The 22,500-nt window shown below is 43.8% G+C and overlaps 1 protein-coding gene across 1 annotated transcript in view; it reads right to left on the bottom strand.

Annotated features, from left to right (window-relative positions):
* Nucleotides 1-22,500, bottom strand: part of LOC143298575 (uncharacterized) — a 68,293-nt gene that overhangs the window by 8,248 nt on the left and 37,545 nt on the right. The window contains exon 3 of the mRNA XM_076611455.1: nt 1,201-1,397. Within this exon, the coding sequence (XP_076467570.1) occupies nt 1,201-1,397 (197 nt within the window). The remainder of the gene's footprint in view (nt 1-1,200; nt 1,398-22,500) is intronic.

The following is a 22,500-nucleotide window of genomic DNA, read 5'->3' as shown; positions in this document are numbered from 1 at the left end:
CTCTTTGTTTTTTGTTTGTTTTTATTTGTTTTTTTTTTGTTGTTTCTTTTTGTGTGTGTTTGTTTTTATCCTTTCGCCCGTGTCCAAACGGAGGATCTGATCTGCTTTTAAATCATTGAAACTGCTCACCCAGATTCCAGGCTTTTTACACGATGTTGTTAACAATGACACCGTGTTGTGCAGTGGTGATAACTAATCAGTATGGCAGAGAAGCGTGTGTGTTACAGAGAGAGAGAGAGAGAGAGAGAGAGAGACAGACAGAGAAAGAGAGAGACAGTCAGACAGGAAGGCAGGCAGGCAGGAAGGTAGGAAGAGACAGACAGACAAAAACAGATATGCAGTGAGAGAGAGACAGAGACAGAGACACTAACACACACACACATGCACACACACACACACACACACACACACACATATATATATATATATGTTTATATATATATATATATATATATATATATATATATATACTTCCCCATTCCCCCTACTTACACGCACACACACACACACACACACACACATACACTCACATATACACACACTTCCCCCTCACCCCTATTTACACACACACACACACACACACACACACACACACACACACACACACACACACACACACACACACACACCCACACACACCCACACACACATACACAGATTTCTCTCGCATACCTCCTCCCTCCACCCCCAATCACATTGCTCTCTCCTTCACCCCCTCCCCCTCCGCCCCCCCCCTATCACCCTACACTCTTACACTCCACCACCCCCTCTCCCGTCTCCCTCCGCCCCCTCCCCCACACACGACATACACAGGCATATTACTCCCACCTACACACATCACCCCACATTTTTTCACACACTAACACAGACACACAGACTGACAGACCCACCCACACACACACACACACACACAAACAGATACACAGACACACAGACACAGACACAGACACACACACACACACACATACACACACACCACAACAACACAGCTACACACAGCCCTCCCCCCCTCCCACCTCCCCCCCCACACACAACACACATCCACATTACCATCCCTTCACCCCCACACACACCACCCAAACTCCACCCCCCAACCCGACCCCCATCTCCCATCCCCCTTCCACCCCATCACAACCTTCCCACCCACACACCCTCACACCCACACCCACACCCACCCACACCCCTACACATCCACCCCACCTGCACTCTGGCCTCAGTGAGGTCGGTCTTCATGGCGATCTCCTCACGGGTGTAGATGTCCGGGTAGTGGGTCTCGGCAAACGCCTTCTCCAGTTCCTTCAGCTGGGCCGAGGTGAAGGTGGTCCGGATCCGGCGCTGCTTGCGTTTCTCCGGGCTGACTGAGCTGTCGTGGTGCTGGTACATCTTGTAAGGGAGGCCTTGAAGGAGGGAGGGAATGCATACACACGTATAGGAAAAATGCATGAAAACAACAACACCAACACCACCACCAGCACCACCACCACCAACAACAACCCAACATTATCATGGAGAAAAAAAACGGGTGAAAGAAAAGAAGGTGGAAAAAACCCCAGCAAAAGCGCCAAAAAAAAAAAAGAAAAAAAAAGAAGAAAAAAAAAGAGAAACAACTGCATTATTATGTAGAAAAAAGTATTTTAAGAAAACTGAATCATGAAATTAAAGCGTGAAAAAACTTTATGACAGACCAAAAATACGTTAAAAAAAAAACAACAACAACCGAAAAAACCCCAAACCAACAAGACCTCAGTATATCACTATGCAGAAAAAGAAGTTTGTTTTTTTTAAAAAGAAACTAAATCATTGTGGAAAAAACTGCATGAGAAAGCCTGCATTATTATCATGGAGACAAAAATTGCATGAAAAAGCATACGGAGATGAAAATGCATGAAAAAAACACACCAAACAACATTATCATGGAGAAAACACTCCATCACCCCCCCCCCTCCCCCACCACCTCCCTCGCCCCCCCAAAACGACATTATCATCATGGATAAAGAAACAGGAAAAAACAACATTATCGTAGTGAAAAAAAAAGAAGCATCAAAACATACAATATCACAAGAAAAAAAACTGTATTAAAAATATTCATTTATTTAGTTAGTTAGTTTGTTACTTAAGTAGTTAGTTAGTTATTCAGCCATTCAGTTTGTGTATGTTTGTTTCATATGGACAGTTGCATAATTAGATAGTTAGATAGTGAGTGAGTGAGTGAGTGAGTTAGATAGGTAGAAGGCAGGGTGATAGTACGTTAGATATTTGTGTCTTTGTTTTGTGTCTGGTCATCTGTTCATTTCTTTTGAAGAATTATGAGTGGTCCAAATACAGTGAATTGGCTGTTGAAAGAAATGTCCAAAAAAAGCCACTTGGAGAAGACACGGACACAAGCAAAAATCAGTTGTTTTGACAGTAAGGGGAGAGGGGGTGGGCCATGGGGGCTGAGGGGCTGGTGGGGTGGGGGTGGGGTGAGGGGGGGTCGGTGGGGGGGAGGGGATGGGGTACGATGAAGCGTGAGAAGGAAGTACAGTTTCAGTTTCAGTTTCAGTTTCAGTAGCTCAAAGAGGCGTCACTGCGTTCGGACAAATCCATATACGCTACACCACATCTGCCAAGCAGATGCCTGACCAGCAGCGTAACCCAACGCGCTTAGTCAGGCCTTGAGAAAAAAGAAAAGAAAAGGTGAATAAATAATAGATAAGCTTACATAAATAAATAAATAAATAAATGAATAAATATATATATATAATAATTATTTTAAAAAAAGGAAGTACAGACAGACTGGAGTCAAGAGTGGAATAAACTGAGATCGCCCACTGAGTTGTTCCCTTCGCCGATAGTTATTAGTAATCTGTTGAGTTCATTGACCTGATCGTGCAGTGGTCAGTGTTGATCCTATCGTACTGACTTATAAGGTTATCTTTATACCAATAGACATAACAGACTATAAAACGAAATGAAACAGAGCATGCTGATCAGCATTTAAAAAAAAGTTATTCATTCACATGCATACCGTGGGCATTTTGGAATGAAAAAAAGGTATATAAAAAAGGGGGTTATATATAGGATAAATAGATAAATGAACGAATACATGAACAAACATAAGAACAAAAAACCATGAACATAAAAAATCAACCTGTCATCCCATTCCTCTCTCTCTCTCTCTCTTAAAAAAAGTTATTTATTTATTTATTTTCTTTACTGATTAAGTTTACTGTTCATATCAAAGGGATGTGAATCAATACTAAGGACCGGTGGAAGTCCGGAAAATGTTACCAAACGATCAAGCAGAATTGCAGGATCCTGCATGCTTCTCCCTACATCTAAAAACCGGCACAATTCTTGAGAACACAAAGAATACGCGATGCATTCAGCAATGTCTAGCCAGTGAAGAAAAAAAAAACACACAACCCAACCCCAATATTAACACAATGGAAAATCAGGCTGTCTGTGAAAGAACGTGAGATCAGAAACTGACTGTATGCAAAGAAAACAACAACAACAAAAAAAACCCAACAAATAAATAAACATTTCAACAAACAAAATGCATCATTAGCATCACAACGAAAACATTGGCAAAAGCATTTTCAGTGAAAAAAAAAAGTGTGGTGGTGGTAGAAGGCGATTTGGGGCGAGGAGTGGAGCGGAAGGATATTACAAGTTCCTAATTAACACTGTGCACACACACCTAGCCATGAGCATGAGGGTGCTTTTGAATGCTGCTACTATTACTATTGATAGAAAAACAAACAAACAAACCAAAAAACCAAACAACACACAAAAAACAACAAAAACAAAACCAAAAAACAACAACAACAACAACAACAAAAAACAAAAAAAATCAACTAGTATTAATGGCAATGGTGGTGCTAATGATGACTGGGACGATGATGATGATGATGATGATGTTGATGATAGTAGTCGTCGTCGTCGTCATCATCACCATCATCATCATCATCAGCAGCAGCAGCACCACCACCACCACTACTAGCACGATCATCATCATCTTCTTCATCATCATCATCATCATCATCATCATTTTCATAAACACCTAAATTTGCACTCATCAGGGAGTACGTGTCTGGCCATATCTCGTAACAGTTCGCCTATTCCAGCTTGTCTCAATAACTGCACCCCCACCCCCCACCCCCCTACTCAAAAGCGGTTCTCCACAGCATTTAGCCAATGCATGCAGGAAACAAAATGCACTGCTTCATCTAAATAACCAACATTTCTCATTCGGTTTTTTTTTTTTTTTTTTTTGGGGGGGGGGGGGGGGGGTTCAACGCGATCACCACTCAGGATCAAATGGGCGGTGAGATGGACAGACAGAAAGAAAAACACAGGGTGATGATAGACAGGCAGATTCAGACAGAGACAGTGAGACAAAGATGCACACAGACATTTGACAATTGAATCAAAGTCGTTTTTTGCGACATTCAGCTCGTTTAAGACATGGGGCTGGTAATATTCATGACACAGGGGGAAAAAAAAGAGAGCAAAATTACAAGTGCACCCGTAAGACAGTGAGAAAGGGAAAGAGAACGAACGAGCGGAAATGTTTTATTGAACTTTGGCCAAAGAGAGAGAGAGAGAGACAGAGACAGAGAGAGAGAGAGAGATACGGACAGACACACAGATACACACACACACACAGACACATACAGCTAGATGAACAAAGATGAAGAAGCAGAGACACAGACAAATAAACACACAGACAGAACCAACCGCCTCCCTACCCCACCTTCCAAACTCCCAAACCGAAAAATTCCGAACCCCAACCTCATAGCTTCTCAACAATAAAACCCAAGAATGGACCAGATACGATCTTCTCCCACTCCGCCCCCCAAATCACACACACACACACACACACACACACACACACACACGCACACACACACACACGCACGCTCACTCACTCACCCACGGCCCCTTGTCCCCACCATCCACCATAACCCAAACCCCAACCTTCCCCATCCTTCCTTCTCCCACCACAGTCGCCTCCATGTTCGAAGAATGACCAGAGAAACGTTCTTTGGGATTACCAAGATACTACACACACACACACACACACACACACACACACACACACACACACACACACACACACACACACAGACACACACACACACACACACACACACACACACACACACACACACACACACACAGAACGCCACCCCACACCCCATCCCGCCCAGACTCTCCCTCCAATCTCCACCAACCACCACCACCACCACCACCAACAGCACCAAAACTTGGACGCGACCCACCGCTAGCCGGCAGAGAGCGCCATTCTGACGATGGCCCAGCCCAGCCCAGCCTCAGCCCTCCAGACCCAGCCCTGCCACCAAGTACCGCCCGTACCCCCTTTGGCTTTTGAAGAAGTGCAGATACAGCAGAGGTTAAGTGATCTAATTTGCCCAAGCTCCAGAAATCGGTCCACGCTTTCTCTCTCTCTCTCTCTCCCCCCCCCCTCCCCACTACCCCATCCCTCCAACTCAAGACAAGGCAGACCCCGTGAAAGGAAATTATTTGATAAAAGCTGGATAAATAAATAAGCGAGATTGGCGGCCATGTCGAGACTAGGAGGTCAGAGCGAGCGGGGAGGCCCCAGGGGGAAAAGGACGAGGGGGGGCGGAGGAGGGTGGAGGGGAAAGAGAGGGGAGGGGGAGAGGGAAGGAAGGAGAGGGAAGAGGAGGGAAGGGGAGGGGAGGACACTTGATGGATGAGGACCGCCCCAAGAACGACAAGCGGCCACCGTCCTAGCGCGGGGCTGGCGGGCCGAGAAATGTAATAAGAGCAAATAAAAACGTCTACAGATTTTACACTATTGATCGTCAGGGGCTGCTGGTGCCTGGGCTTAACAACGGGGAGACTGGTGGGGGAGACTGGGAGACAGACAGACACAGAGAGAGACAGACAGACAGACAGAGAGAGAGAGAGAGAGCGAGAGAGGGGTTGTGATAGAAGAAAAAGGGGGAAGACAGAGACAGAGAGTGAGAGGCAGACAGACATAGATCGAGAGACAGAGAAAGAGGTTAGGAGGGAAAAAAAAAGAAGATGGGGGAGACAGATGCAGAGAGAGGGAGATATTCTAGTGGAGGTAGTGATGGAGAGAGAGAGAGAGAGAAAGAGAGAGGGAGGAGGGAGGGAGAGAGAGAGAGAGAGAGAGAGAGAGAGAGAGAGAGAGAGAGAGAGAGGCAGACACATAGATCGAGACAGAGACAGAGAAAGAGGTTCGGATGAAAAAAAAAGATGGGAGAGACAGATACAGAGAGAAGGAGATATTCTAGTCGAGGTAGTGATGGAGAGAGAGAGAGAAGAGAGAGAGAGAGAGAGAGAGAGAGAGAGAGAGAGAGAGAGAGAGAGAGAGAGAGAAAGAACAAGCATACAAAGGGAGACGTTTTTGTTTCACGTGTTATATTCCTTCGTTTGTCATTCATTTCGCTCACACTAACCTGACCCGATCGTTTATATTTATTTCTATTCCGCGGAGTCATGCAAACAGAAGATATTTACTTAGAGTTATTAACAAACAGAGGAGAACAGAGGAAAAGAGAAAAAAATAGTGCACCAAATACTCTTATCCACATAGATATGATCATATACACGCACACACGCACGCATACACACACGCACGCACACACACACACACACACACACACACACACACACACACACACACACACACACACACACACATGCACATTTACATACTCACGCACGAACGCACACACACACACACACACACACACACACACACACACACACACACACACACACACACACACACACACACAAACACACACACACGCTGAGTGAGTGTATTGATAAGACAGAGGTCAAGCTCTTTATTATTATTTTAATTTTATTTTTTGTTTAGTTTGTGTAGATTGTGTCTTTTATTTTTTGTTTAGTTTGTGTAGATTGTGACTTATAATATGGCAAAAGTGTGTGTGTGTGTGTGTGTGTGTGTGTGTGTGTGTGTGTGTGTGTGTGTGTGTGTGTGTGTGTGTGTGTGTGTGTGTGTGTTCGAGGTGGGGGACGGGTACGATCTATGGTCAGAACTTCAAGTCAGTCCTCTACACTCACAAAAGCAAAACACCTGTGACGAAATGAGCTTGGAATATCAAACGTTTCTTTGTGAAGTCCAGCTTCAGACTGTGTCTAATTTCTGTGGAATTCAACAAAATGTTCAAAGCAACCTACGCTTATACCCATCTCTAACCTTGCTTGTCAATAAAAGTGTGATGTCCCGGACACGGATTAAAGAATGACACAAAACAATTCCGTAGTTACAATGTTAAAGGTTCACTCAACGCAGTTCCGTAACTGCTATGTTAAAGGTTCATAAAACGCAGTTCCAGAAAAGCAATAAGTATACTTTTTCGAAAACTTCTTAATTACAAGCGCTTGTCTATAGGGACAGTTGAGACAATTTACACATAAAATCATATCATCTAAGACGCCGATATCTAATGTTGCAAACGGAAATTGTCAAATGTTTTTAACCCTGTTCGTTTATTTGTTTCGCATGTGTCATAATACAGCACTGTATCATATTAAGAAGACAACGCAAAATACGTTTACAAAGTCCTGTTCTGATTTAAATACATCTTAAGTATATGGCGGATGTTTCCATAGGTGTTTAAAACTGAAAACAAATAACTCAAGATGATTTTCAACAGAAGAACACTAAGAAAATTGGATGAAACGATCGGAATCGTCAAATGTACATGGGGTACTTTCTGTGATCAGAAATGAATCTGATTTTTTTAACGATAGAAATATACGGCATAAAAAGATAAGGTATAATAAATAACACCTTGACAACTTGCCAAATTATATACAATTACGTGGTTCTGAATAGCGTCCAGTCTGTCCGTACTTAAAAAAATGGTGAATTAATAATTGAAGTTGCGTCAGCTCGAACAGAAATAACACAGAAATACACAATTTTTTCAGTTGAACACACACGCACACATACACACACACACACGCACACACACAAACACACACCACACACACACACACACATACACACACACACACACACACACACGCACGCACACACACAAACACACACACACACACACACGGGCGCGCGCGCACACACACACTCAATCACCCCACCCACTCACACACCAAAACAAAAGATAAGGAGGGTTGAAGAAAACAACAAAAAACAAAATAAAACAACAATAAGAAAAAACAAAACAAAAAACAATATCAAACAAAAGGGTCTCAGTTTCCCTTGAGTGCAAAATGCATCAGCATGTTCCCCATGCCATGTGTGAGTGTTCTCCCCTTTCCTATACAAGCATCGATTTTTTCCCCCTTATTCCCCGTCTGTACCATTACCCTCCGGGCTATCAGGTCCTGGGGTTGTGGGGATGGGGATGGGAGGAAGGGGGGGGGGGGTGCGGCGTTTTGGAAGGGAGAGGGAGATAGTGTGTGTGTGTGTGTGTGTGTGTGTGTGTGTGTGTGTGTGTGTGTGTGTGTGTGTGAACGATCAGGAATGCGTCGAAGTCCAAGTAAGTATTTCATTTTAAGCTAATAAACTTAATAAACAGCGACAGCTTTTTTTCTTCTTCTTCTTTCTTTTTTCTTTTTTTTTACATCAAGCTGAAAAAACAAACAAAGAGGAAATGAATTTCAAAAGAAGTGAAGTACACATATGTATAAGTACACACACACACACACACACACACACACACACACACACACACACACACACACACACAAGAATAGTGTGATAATTAAATACATAGTATTACATGTGTATGCATGCGTATCTACAGAGCGTCCTAGGGCGCTTGGAAACAGCTATGTTCTCTCCCAATTTTCCCAATTATAAAACAAAGAGAGAAACTCAATCTTCTCCTATTCTTCACATACCATTTGGATCGGGAAGGCAGCCACAACACTAGCCCGCCTCACACAAACAGTGTGGACAAATCCCAAGCTGACCACAAAGACAAGGATGGCTGTATACAACGCCTGCGTCCTCAGCACCTTGCTGTATGGCAGTGAGGCGTGGACCACACATGCTCGTCAGAAGAAAAGGCTCAATACCTTCCACCTGAGAAGCCTACGGCGCATACTCGGCATTTCCTGGCAAGACAAGGTGCCAAACACCGAAGTCCTGACTCGCGCTGGCCTCCATGACCATGTACACCATGCTGAGACAGCGTCGGCCGCGCTGGCTGGGCCACGTTCCCCGCATGGAAGATGGTCGCATCCCAAAAGACATCCTTTATGGAGAGCTCGCCACGGGGCAGAGAAGCATCGGCCGCCCACAGCTGAGATACAAAGACGTTTGCAAACGTGACATGAAGGCGCTTGAGATCAACACTGAGTCCTGGGAGGACCTTGCAGATGACCGCAACAGCTGGAGAAGCACTCTCAAGAATCAGCTACGGATTGGTGAGGACAAACTGTCCGCTGCTGCAGCAGAAAAGCGAGCTCGCAGAAAAGGGACGGCAGCCAACAGACCAGCATCAGCTTACACATGTGACCGCTGCGACAGAGACTGTCTCTCTCGCATCGGTCTCTACAGTCACAGGCGACGCTGCTTGGTCCAAGCAGACAGCCCAATTAGACATAAGGTCGAATATACTCTATCCATGGTCAGCCATGACCGAAGGAGGCCTACTACTGTTTGTGTGAGTTCGAAACTTAACACAACAAACGAAGGATTATGCTTGTATGACTGCCAGCATGCATGTTTCTTTCAGGGTGATAGATAAGTCCACCCACAACTGATTCAACAATTAGTCAAGTAATCAATCGCATTATGAATGAAAAACAAGACTGTGAATGTGTGTAAACAGGAGATAGACTGATTGAGAGAGAGAGAGAGAGAGAGAGAGAGAGAGAGAGAGAGAGAGAGAGAGAGAGAGAGAGAGAGAGAGAGAGACACAGAGACAGAGAGAGAGAGAGAGAGAGAGAGAGAGAGAGAGCACTGACAAACAGTCACACAATCATACGCACACGCCGTCTTTAACATATCGCAAGTTGGTATATGATCGGCTGTTATGTCAGCACCACAGATGTAAGAAACATAACTGACATATTTTGTCTTAAAACAATTCATTTTCCATCTACAGATTAGAGAAATGATTTGCCTCTTATGAAAATCATTATAGAAATGTTTTCCCATGAAACCATACATTTTCTGTATGTTCTTATGTAACTCCGAGTTACCGGTGTGTTTTTCTTCAAGCCGAAATTTTGACCATTGGACTTTTTCTACCATGGTGTAACATTCCTGCAGTGAAAGCGAAATATTTAAATCTAACTCCTTCATGGAACTTCTATCTCCTTTTTTAGCCAAAATGTCAACTTTTTCATTATAGTAAAAACCGCAATGAGAAGAAATCCAGCAAAAGATTATGTAAGAGCCTCTTAGTAAGAGTTCGTGAATCAAATGGTTGATTTCAATAATGAGTTCATACCTAACCGCGCGCACACACTTTCACTTACTCGCATGCGTACACAGTAATTTTCCCGCCCCCCACTCGATTTTTTTTCCTACCCTCGTCTAATATCACTTACAGTGAAAAGACGTTAAACTAAAGAACGAATGAACGCTCGCAAGCACGCACACACGCACGTACTCACATACATACATACATACATACATAGACAAGAATATGGACCAGTAAAGAGATAGAGAAACAGACAAACAAAAGACAGATAAACGTATTATAAAGATTTTCTTTTGTTGTTATTGTTAGTTGTGCCAGCTGTGCTAGAAATTTCCTACCTCCTGAGAAACCGTCACTTCCAAACATCATTTCCGCTTCACGACGGCAAAGACCAGCAGCGGCGATTTCTGTTTTCTGATATTCTCTCTCTCTCTCTCTCTCTCTCTCTCTGTGTGTGTGTGTGTGTGTGTGTGTGTGTGTGTGTTTCAAAATACCCTGGATGCTGGTGTTATTTGTTTCTGTGTGTTGTTCCAGTTTCGGCTGCCTTTCTTTCTTTAATTTTTTTCTTTATACCTTTTTTTTTCTTTTCTTCTGCTTCTTTCTTTCCTTCTTTCTTTTTATTTGTTTGTTTCCTGGTCGTTCTTGCTTTTCTCTCTTTGTCTTTTTTTTTCCGTTCATATTTTGCCTCCTCTTCACCATTCTCATAAAAAAAGATACGTTTTGTTTTCTCCTCCTCCTCTTCCTCCTCCTCCTCCACTACCACCGCCACCATCACGACTTTCTTCTTCTTCTTCTGCTCCGTTTTGTTCTTTTTGCTGTTGTTGTCATTTTACTCTTCTATTCCTCCTCTTTTTCACTTTTCTTTCCTACTTGTTTTCCGGTCGTGTCCATCGTCTCGTCTTTAAAAAAAAAAAATTCTTATTGTTGATTTTTTTTCTTTCTTTCTCTTTCCTATCCCCCCTCCCCCCACCCCTCCCCTTCATTTCTTTTTCGTGCCTGCTTTGAGAAAGCTTTCCACATCGCCAGTCTTCATCGTTTTATTTTTTTTTCTTTCTTGTTCCTTTTGTCTTCTTCTTCTTTTTTTTTTTTTTTTTTTTTTTTGTTTGTCTTTTTTTTCTTTCTGATGCCAACTTTGGGATGGATTTCCCCATACCCCACACCATGCCTGTTTCGTTCCACATGGGTTTTGACCGTGGTAAAGCCTTTTGGATACAGTGCACCGAAATAGTCTGCAGGAGAGCAATGCGGGGTTGTATTGTATTGTTTTGTATTGCATTGTATTGCATTGTGTTGTATTGTATTGCATCATATGTACATTGCATTATATTGCATTTATCTTATCGTGTAGTATCGTATCGTATCTTATTGCATTCATTGTATGGCATTACATTGTATTGCATTGTATTGTATTGCATCATATGTACATTGCATTATATTGCATTTATCGTATCGTATCGTATCTATTTTGCATTCATTGTATGGCATTGCATTGCATTGTATTGCATCATATGTACATTGCATTATATTGCATTTGTCGTATCGTATCTATTTTGCATTCATTGTATGGCATTGCATTGCATTGTATTGCATTGCATTGTATTGTACTGTATTGCACTGTATTGTATAGTATTGTATTGTATTGTATTGAATTGTAACCTAAACGTATCGAACCAGAATATTCCTGGTATTCACCTGCAGTAAAAATACAATAGCTGATATATTATAATGGTGGTTATTACTCTTTGGTGTATCTGATATTATACTGTGATGTCTTTGGAATGAGAATATAGATTAACAACAGAAAACGTACAGAACTAGAAAGCTTTTTTTAAATGTCAGAGCTAGTATGCTGCATCATTTATGCAGGTCCTACATATCAATTTCAGAAATCATATAGTCAAACTCTGTTTTTTTGTGTGTTTTGTTGTGTTTGTTCGTTTGTTTTTGAGAAAGAAAAAAATAAGAGGAGAAGACAGTTGTCTTCTGTCGTTTATCTGGTTATATCTGGGTCCTCCATCCGTCTGTGTGTGTGTGTGTGTGTGTGTGTGTGTGTGTGTGTGTGTGTGTGTGTGTTACAAAAGATATCACATCCCCCATAAACACACACACACACACACACACACACACACACACACACACACACACACACACACACACACACACACTTTCTGTCCATCAGAAACGCTTTCGCAGAGCACAGCAAGTGTCTTTCTTTGTCACACTCACAGTCTCCATGATGAACTAATCTTTGTTTTAGGCGAACTGAGGCGCCGCACTGTTGGATGTCTGAAGCGCTTTACCCCTGCGCTGAAGCGGACCCTAATCAGAAGCTCAGAGAAGGATACGTCACATAGATTCCCTGGGGGGGATCGCTGTTTATCAAGTCAACGTCACTTTTAACGTCCTTTTCCTCCTACCTCCCGCTCACCCTCCTCCTCTTCCTCCTCCTCCTCCTCCTCCTCCAGGCCACACACACCTCCCCATCCAACACACACACACACACACACACACACACACACACACACACAAACACACACACACAAACACACACACACACGCACACACATGCAGTCACGCAGACATGAACGCACACAGGCAGCGACGCACACACACGCTGGTACGCACACATATACACACCCACTCACCCACCCACCTCCCCACTCCCACCCACACACGCACACATAAAAGCACACACGCGCACGCACACACCCAAGCACGCACACAAACACACACATTTGTTCCATGATGGCCGCCTTCCTACATCTATTTCCCTTCCTGCACCTGAGAAGAGAAGAGGAAATGAAGAGTGAGAGAGAGAGAGAGGGAGGGAGGGAGGGACAGAGATAGATAGATAGAGAGAGGGGGAGGGAGGGACAGAGATAGGTAGATAGAGAGAGAGAGGGAGGGAGGGACAGAGATAGAGAGAGAGAGAAGGAGGGACAGAGATAGATAGAGAGAGAGGGGGGAGGGAGGGACAGAGATAGATAGATAGAGAGAGAGAGGGAGGGAGGGAGGGACAGAGATAGATAGAGAGAGAGAGAAGGAGGGACAGAGATAGATAGAGAGAGAGGGGGGAGGGAGGGACAGAGATATATAGATAGAGAGAGAGAAGGAGGGAGGGAGGGACAGAGATAGATAGAGAGAGAGAGAAGGAGGGACAGAGATAGATAGAGAGAGAGAGGGGGGGAGGGAGGGACAGAAATATATAGATAGATAGAGAGAGAGAGGGAGGGAGGGACAGATATATATATATATAGAGAGAGAGAGAGGGAGAGAGAGAGGCACAGAGATAGATAGATAGAGAGAGGGAGGGACAGAGATAGATAGATAGAGAGAGAGGGAGGGACAGAGATAGAGAGAGGGGGAGGGAGGGAGGGACAGAGATAGATAGAGAGAGAGAGAGAGGGAGGGAGGGACAGAGATAGATAGATACAGAGAGAGAGAGAGAGAGAGAGAGAGAGAGAGAGAAGTTTGGTGGGTGGGGGGTGACGGTATCTATAACAGCATTTTTACTTTGGCGAGTGGGCGAGTTCTCCTTTCCCCTCCCCTTCTCTCAGTCTCTGTCCCTGTCTTCCCCCACCCCATCTCTCCGTGTTCTCCCTGCCGCCCCCTCTGTTTTTATCCCAAAAGCAACAAGATGAGGGCCTATCATACTGGGATGTTCGAAGCCCGTCACTTAACGATCAGTAAAGACGGTGGTATAACTCGTGAGGTGCGTCCCCATGTGAAATGTGTCCCGGAGGCCACACACCAGAGGAGACCCTGCACTGCTGTTGAGTCATTTCGGTGGTGTTCAATATTGCATCTTCTGATTTAACTTACTTAATACACCATGTACTAAGCACTCCGTCCACCCTTCTGACGGCAATAGTCGCGTTTTTGGTGAAGCCAGATTGAGCCCCCCCAACCCCCAGAATGGATACCGTCACCATGTCCCTCCAACGAAATTCCCCCATGAATCTGCCGACATTGAAGACCTTGACAGGAGACAGGATTCACCAAAAGCACAGAAGTGGAGATGGATCGAAACTGAGGTCACCATGGGTTCCTTTCATAATGATATCCCGGTGTTATCCAGGCACGAGAGATGCGGACACTTGAGTGTTGGTCAGAAAATTTGAGCAACACGCCCATAAAGTGAATGGTACTCGACTGTGTGGTCCCAGTCTTCCCATTTCAGTCTACAGCACACTCAACGCTGTGTAAGGAGCCGGCCGGGGCCTGAAAACCGCTACAGCTATCATAATTATGTTTTACCGTAATGCCAGTCCACTTCAACACAGGCAGATGGCTCGGTCCAGTAAGCCATGGGTCTTGTCTTGCCTTGCCTTGTCTGTCTTGTCATGTCCATAAACTTATTATAGCCTGCGTTAAGCGTTGAGTTTGGTCAGAAACGAGTTTCGTGTAGTGGGTCATGGTCAGATATGATGGGATGAAGGCAATGCTGGTTATTAAGTTAACAAATGGATGCAATGCTGGATGCTTCTGGGCACATCGTGTGTGCATTGGCTTGCCTGTGCACATTAATTTTTTCCCCACGAGGAAGGAGAGCAGGGATCGTGGCGGTATGGTAATCAGATTCATGGCTGTCATCAACCTACCACCAGTCGTTACTTTTCTGAAAGTTATTAACTGCGTGCAGATTGAGCTGATTTGCAAAATGAACGAGTCTTTTTCTTTCTTTGACAGGGAGATGAATGGGCAAGGGGGTCAAAAAGCAAGTGAAATAATAATGAAATAATGAGAATGGCACAGATGAGTAAGACAGAAAACCACAGACAGGGACAATGAAACCACAGCCGTTTAAAGCTCAGGGGATCTTCTTCACCTCCATCCTTTTCTTCGTCTCATCTCTATTTCTCCATCGTCTTCCTCTGTTGGTGCTTCTGCTGCTTTTTCTTTTCTAGCACCACATTCTGACCCATTAAAAGAGAAAGACGAAGATTTATTGAGTATCAGTATCAGTAGCTCAAGGAGGCGTCACTGCGTTCGGACAAATCCATATACGCTACACCACATCTGCCATTGAGAACGGAGAAAGTGGCGCATTGAGGGAAATGCTAGCCGCGTTCAGACGTGACCGAACATCAACGTTTACGAAGGAGAACCTGCTTGTGATGAAAGAACACCACACCACAGTACAATACGACACAACATTCAGTGCAGCACGGCAACAATACGGCCCAGCCACACACACTCCCCGGGCTAATCCTCCAGGGGGTCAGAACTGGCCGGGCAACCCATTCCGGGCTGATCTATGGGGGCCCTCAGATCACGGAGGCCCGGTCGGCAGGAAAAAGGCCCGGGCTTTGGGCCAGCTCTCTCTCTCTCTCCCCCCTCCCCCATCCCACCCTCCACGACCACCCCACCAAAGCCCCATCATCGATCCCGGCTCTCCAAGCAAACGCCGGCCCCCTCTGCCTTTACCCGCTCCAGCTATCTGCCCACCGGCCGCTCTGGGCTCCCCCTAATCAGGTTAGCCAAAGACACGGACTCACAGACTGTGACGCAAATTAGGTCCCACATATTGATATTAGTTTTATATTCGACTAATTCGATTGGGGCCCAGCGCTTTTCAATGGAAAACAGGAGTAATTGTCCCAGAGACGTGGCACTAGCGGGCCCTCTTCCGAGATTGAAGGAGAAAATTAAACGGTCACTGCTTGTGTGTTGTCGAACTGGAAAGCAGGAGAAACAAAGGCGGGGCGGTGTTTGATCCAATCCAAGTGGAATTAGATGGCAGACACGGTGGCACCTAATCTATCACTCGGGGTCCTCCTTGTATATTTTCTTTTAATACAATCAAGCTGTTTGCTACGGAGGGGGCTACAGGCGCGTTTCTTTCCTTCCCTTCGCTCAGTTGGGCTGAAGTGGCCGTGACTTCAATCTTAGCGGAAAGCAAAGTGGTCCGCGAAGGAGTGACGGTATTGTCCCCCGTGCCGTACAGCACGTCTGGAGGATGGATGCAAGCAGCTGTCTGATTAGAACATCGGAATGGGGGGGCTGGAGGGGAAGGTCTCTGCGCTATTGCTTGTTCCGTGGTTGCAGTGCGTCTGTCACAGGTTCTGGTTGTTGTTTTTTTTTTGTGTGTGTGTTTTTTGTCGCTGTTGGTTTTGTTGGTTCTTTTGTTCTGTTTGCCAAGTCGCGAGACAGAGACTGAATAACAAGACGCGAGCGCGCACACACACACACAGAGACTGACACACGATTTGGCACTATTCATAACGACAGAAAGACAGAAAATAACCTGTATCGTTTCAGAATTTTTATTTCTCGACACTGTTGAATAGCCAGGCCTGGCGTGGTTTCAACCGTGCTTTATGGATCAACGTTTCGATCCATCGTCCCCTCAGACCGAAAAGTCCTGGTGCAGCAGGGACCACTTTCCCCCTTCTCCTCGTGCAATCCTCGTGACAATGACCCCATACTGAATCATCGCCAACTGGGTCCCTTTACTCCATTGAGCAGAACTGTTTCCCCTCCTCCTCTAATATATATCTTCTTTTCTTTTTTTCTTTCTTTTTTTTTATCTTATTTCCATGCCCACTTCCGTTTATGCACTGGTGTAATGGATTTCTTCGGCTGCATGAATATTGATGACAGCGGTGTATCAGAAAATGCCATCAGCGACAACTTTATTGACCTTCTTGCTGTTATTGCCCCTCGCCGGTTTGCTGTAGACTCTCTCTCTCTCTTCGTGTTGCGCAGCGAACCAGTCTGGTGATGATGGCTATGCCTTCTCTCTCAGGATCTCATGAGGCCAACGTGATCTTGGGTTTACAACAATTATCTCCCTTTATACATATATATGCTTAACTTTCTCAACTCGTCTTTTTTTTGCGTTACTCTTTCATTACCGCATCGTTTAGTGTGTGTCTTGGAGAATATCGGTTGTCAGTAATGCATCTTACGCTGATGTCACAGTGCAGTGATATCGCGTATCACGTCGCCTTGCGGAGAACCGTTATGGAATCCCAGACTGATGGAGTTCAGTCCCAAGGAGGCGACAGAGCATGCGGACAGACCCATATACGTTACACCACATCTGCTGAAAAAGAAAAGAAAAAAAAGTGCCGATGTCTGACCTTCGCATTACCCAACGCACTGATCAGGCCTTGATGTGAATAGACAAGAACAGTGGACACAGAAGCGATACCAGTTTCTATTTTCTTTCGCTTTTTGCGACTGCTCGAAAGCAGATTGTTTAACAGTAGTGATATAGACTATGGATGGTTTCAGTTTCAGTTTCAGTAGCTCAAGGAGGCGTCACTGCGTTCGGACAAAACCATATACGCTGCACCACATCTGCCAAGCAGATGCCTGACCAGCAGCGTAACCCAACGCGCTTAGTCAGGCCTTGAGAAAAAAACAAAAAAACAAAAAACAACAAAAAAACAACAACAAAAAAACAAAAAACCGGGGGAATAAATAATAGATAAGCTTGCATAAATAAATAAATAATAATTATAATATAGAAAAAGGTAGTAGTAATAATATTAGTAATACTAATAAAATGATAATAATAAAACATAAATAAATAAATAAATAAGACAACAATGGTGATAAATAAGCGAATAAATGTAAAATATGAAGACACACATTCACACATACACCCTCACATGCATAACAGAAATGCACCAAACATGCAGTTTCACATAAATGAAAGCACAGTCAAATGCATATAAACGTACATGAGCTCCAACACACACACACACACACACACACACACGCATTACCTTGCACCTCCTCTACCCCCCTCCTCCACACACTCATTTCTAGTCTAAGTATCGCAGCTTCCACGGCACACACACACACACACACACACACACAAACACACACTCACAGAGATGAACACTTACTTGTACAAGCACATATGAAAGCACAGTCAAATACATATAAACGTACATGAGCTCCAACACACACACACACACACACACACACATTACCTTGCACCTCCACTACCCCCTCCTCCACACACTCATTTCTAGTCTACGTATCGCAGCTTCCACGGCACACACACACACACACACACACACACACACAAACACACACTCACAGAGATGAACACTTACTTGTACAAGCACACACACATACGCCCATATCTCCCACCCCCAACCCCACACACGTACATACAAAGATATATATATATATATATATATATATATATATATATATATATATGTTCCAATATCCTGTTGCTCCCACAGTGTAGGCATGCATACACTCACATACCTCATCCTCTACCCCACCTCCCCCCGCACTCCCACCTCCCCTCACACACACACACACACACGTACACATATCTCTCCTGACACTTGTGTACACTTTCACTCTCGCGCATTCACAAACGCACTCAAAAGCACAGACCCACACATACACACAAACACACACATACACACACGCACAGAGGCTGCCACTGACTGGCCGCAAGAGGGATGGGAAAAGATCTCTGATGCCAAGAAGTGGCGTCTAGTGTGTTGCTCAGTCTATTGTATTTGGAAAGGCCCACAGAGACTCTGTTCCGTTTTGAAGAAATTTGCGCAATGTTGGTTTGGAAATGATGCCGATATTTGTTTGATTAGCAAAGCATCGTGCTCTACCTTTCATGTTAGACTTGCGGCCGCTCCCTCTCTCTGCTTCTATTTCTTTGAGGCGATCGATGGTGTGATGGCCTTGTACCTGTCCTTTTTGGTATTCTTTGACTTTTCTGAGGATTTCCGATTTTCCTAGATGTAGGCCGCTCGTTGGTGTTGCGTTACCAGCAAGTCTGTCAGCTCGCTCATTTCCCTTAACACCTGCATGTCCCGGGCAGTATGACCATGTGAGTTTTTTAATCTGAAAGTTGCGCATTGCGTTATGCCACTCTGGGCTTCCCATTCCGTTTTCAATTTTCTGTATGAGGTTCAAACTGGATGGAATATGGAGGACTGATAAATTCCTTTAACCCTGTTCGTACAAAGAGTATTGTCAAAAAAGAGTTATCGATACAAGATGAACAAACACAAAATTAATGGCATTGATGCTGGGCTACGTCGTTGCTTGGACTGAACAACACTGAAAATACCACGAGAGCATGAATATTTTTAATCGAGTGAGTTTTTCATTCGCAAGCCAAAGATTGGGAGTTCAAATCTCCAAGCAGCACTGTATTAAACTGGGCTCCCAACCCCTGTGTTGCCATTTCAATGGTGTTCATATGACATCCCTGACATGACTTTGGTTTTCGCATTCAGAACCAGTGAAGATAAACCATTTCTTCATCGTAATTCACGACGGCAAGATAATGCAAATGATATAGTCAATAACAATTGATGCGCACCTGATGAGATTGGGCCACATGTCTGACACTGTCTCTGTGCGCTATATATGCGCAGTGGTATCCAATTATAAGTTCACAATGCAACAAAATGCGAATTCCGATTTACAGTGCAGTTCACCTCATCTAATCTCATCTCATCTCTCTCTCTCTCTCTCTCTCTCTCTCTTCTCCATCCTCTTCTATGTCTTTCCATTCATGCTTCAATATATCTTGCATCATACCCACAAGCACGCACAAACGTGCACGCGCACAAAGAAAGAGAGAGAGAGAGAGAGAGAGAGAGAGAGAGAGAGATACAGACAGACAGACAGATAGACAGAGATAGACAGAGACAGAGAGAGACACACAGAGACAGACAGACAGACAGACAGACACACACACACACACACACACACACACACACACACACAAACACACAAACAAACACACAGACACACAGAGTCAAGATGAAATAACCAAAGTAAAATGTGGTGGATAAGGAAAATTGGCAGACGATACCTTCTCTCCTGGCATGGTTTCTTGTACAAGAGTGCGAGAGTGATAACTGACTGCCACAAAACGCGGGCTATGCCTAATCAGTGAGGTATTCCCCATTCTTGTGTCAGAAGTAAAATCCTTGGCGACGAAACTTAAAAAAAAAAAGAAAGAAAAAAAGAAAAACAAAAGGAATTACTAATGTCTCTGCTCAGCTACACAATATGATGTAGATATACTTTCATCTCATAGAAGACTTTCCAGCTATCCTTTACAAACACACTACACTTATTTCGTTCTGAAGAAGACTGTTCATGTGGCTGTTGTAAAGATCCCAGTCCACATTCTTGTAACATTGTTTCATGCACGTTGCACTGGAATCCTTGGGTTTAATGATATAATCTGCTTTGAAAATGAATTCACTAAAGCAATCACAATCCACAGAAATGGCTTTATTTATTATTTTTTATTTTATTTTATTTATTTTATTATTATTATTATTATTATTATTATTACTACTACTACTACCTTTTTCTATATTATAATCATTTATTTATTTATTTATCTATGTAAGCTTATCTATTATTTATTCACCCTTTTTTTCTCTCTCAAGGCCTGGCTAAGCGCGTTGGGTTACGCTGCTGGTCACGGCATCTGCTTGGCAGATGTGGTGTAGCGTATATGGTTTTGTCCGAACGCAGTGACGCCTCCTTGAGCTATTGAAAAACTGAAACTGAAACTCACGTGGAGAGTGGCGGGGAGAGGCCGAAGAAGGGATGCAGGTAATGCATTCTACCTAATTTCTCTTTGCTTCGTGCCGATCGGGAAGGTGAACGAAGGCTCTTCGTAAGCCTTGTCGGAATACGTGGATAATCTACAAGGATTCCAGAATGGCAAGCCTTGTCTACAAATGTATGTATGTCGATGCTGCTGGTATACCAATAGATACAAAATGCATTTAAGTTCACGCGTGTGCAGGATGAAAACGAAAAATAAAATACAAGGTTTAAAAGCAAAAGGAAACAATAGAAAGGAAAGAAAAAAAGAAAGAAAGTAAAACGTCGGGCAGCAGGGACATAATTATCAGATCCAGCAGAGATTTGAATGGGGGTTGTATAATATCCTAATGATTAACAAATAGCAAAGAGTGGTAACTCTCTCCACACACAAGGTACATAACTTCAAGCCACTGCTGCTTACGCTACCAATTTAGCTAGCACACAGGTAAATAAAAGGTACATTGTGTGCTAGCTAAATTGGTAGCGTAAGCAGCAGTGGCTTGAAGTTATGTACCTTGTGTGTGGAGAGAGTTACCACTCTTTGCTAATTGTTAATCATTTGATCTCCTGACCTCATTGTTTATTAATTATAATATCCTAATGGTTATGGCTGCTGCTGATGGTAGTGGTGGTGGTGCAGTGGTAGTATGCTAGTTGTGATAGTGGTGGTCGTAGCAGTAGTAGAAATAGTAGTAGTAGTAGTAGCAGCAGTAGCAGCAGCAGCAGCAGTATCAGTATGGTTGGATTATTGGGCGTCACAGTCCTTTCACACCCCCTCTCGTGTAAGTTTGTTATGTTGTATGTACAAGACGGGAGTTTGCGTTGCATTGTGTAGGCTGCGCTTATTTTCATTATTTCAAGTAAAATCCCAGGGATTTGGTGTGTGGGTGGGAGTTGGGAGGCCGGGGGTGGGGTGTGGGGGGGGGGAGTGGGAAGGTCCGAGTGTCTTTAAAAAAGTTTTCTTTTATGACTTTCCTGAGAGCACCTTTAAAAAAATCTGAGAGTAGAAGCAAAGTTTGATCAACCACTTTGAAGCTGCACGAATAAATTCGAAAATGTAAGCTCTCTGACATTCCTGTTACATTGCCACGGATTCCTTCACACCGTTTATAGATTTATTGAATGAACTTTCTTCCTTTTCTTTTTCCTTTTTTTCCCCTTTTATTTCATCATCTCTGTTTATTTCAGTTTCATTGATATGACTTTAGCCTCATTTTGATTCTCTCTGGGGATGTTTGTTCACAGATGCATTAACTGTTCTCATTTATGTGTTTTCTTTTTCGGTTTAACTTCCTGGGTGTCTGGTAGTTTCGAGTGCACTTGGAAGTAGTGCTGGGAATTTGACACTATAGACTTCATTGCCCACACAAGCTGAAGTGCATTTCACTGTAACACATAAGAACTGTGACGTCTATTGACCAAAAAGAAAAAAAGAAAGAAAAAAAAAGGTGAATAAAATGAAAATATAGTCACATATTTATGCACCGCATTCTGTCCGCCA

Source organism: Babylonia areolata, chromosome 24, assembly GCF_041734735.1.
Source record: "Babylonia areolata isolate BAREFJ2019XMU chromosome 24, ASM4173473v1, whole genome shotgun sequence".
Lineage (NCBI taxonomy): Eukaryota > Metazoa > Mollusca > Gastropoda > Neogastropoda > Buccinidae > Babylonia > Babylonia areolata.
Note: the sequence above shows the minus strand (reverse complement) of the source record. Positions and strands in the feature narration are given on the sequence as shown.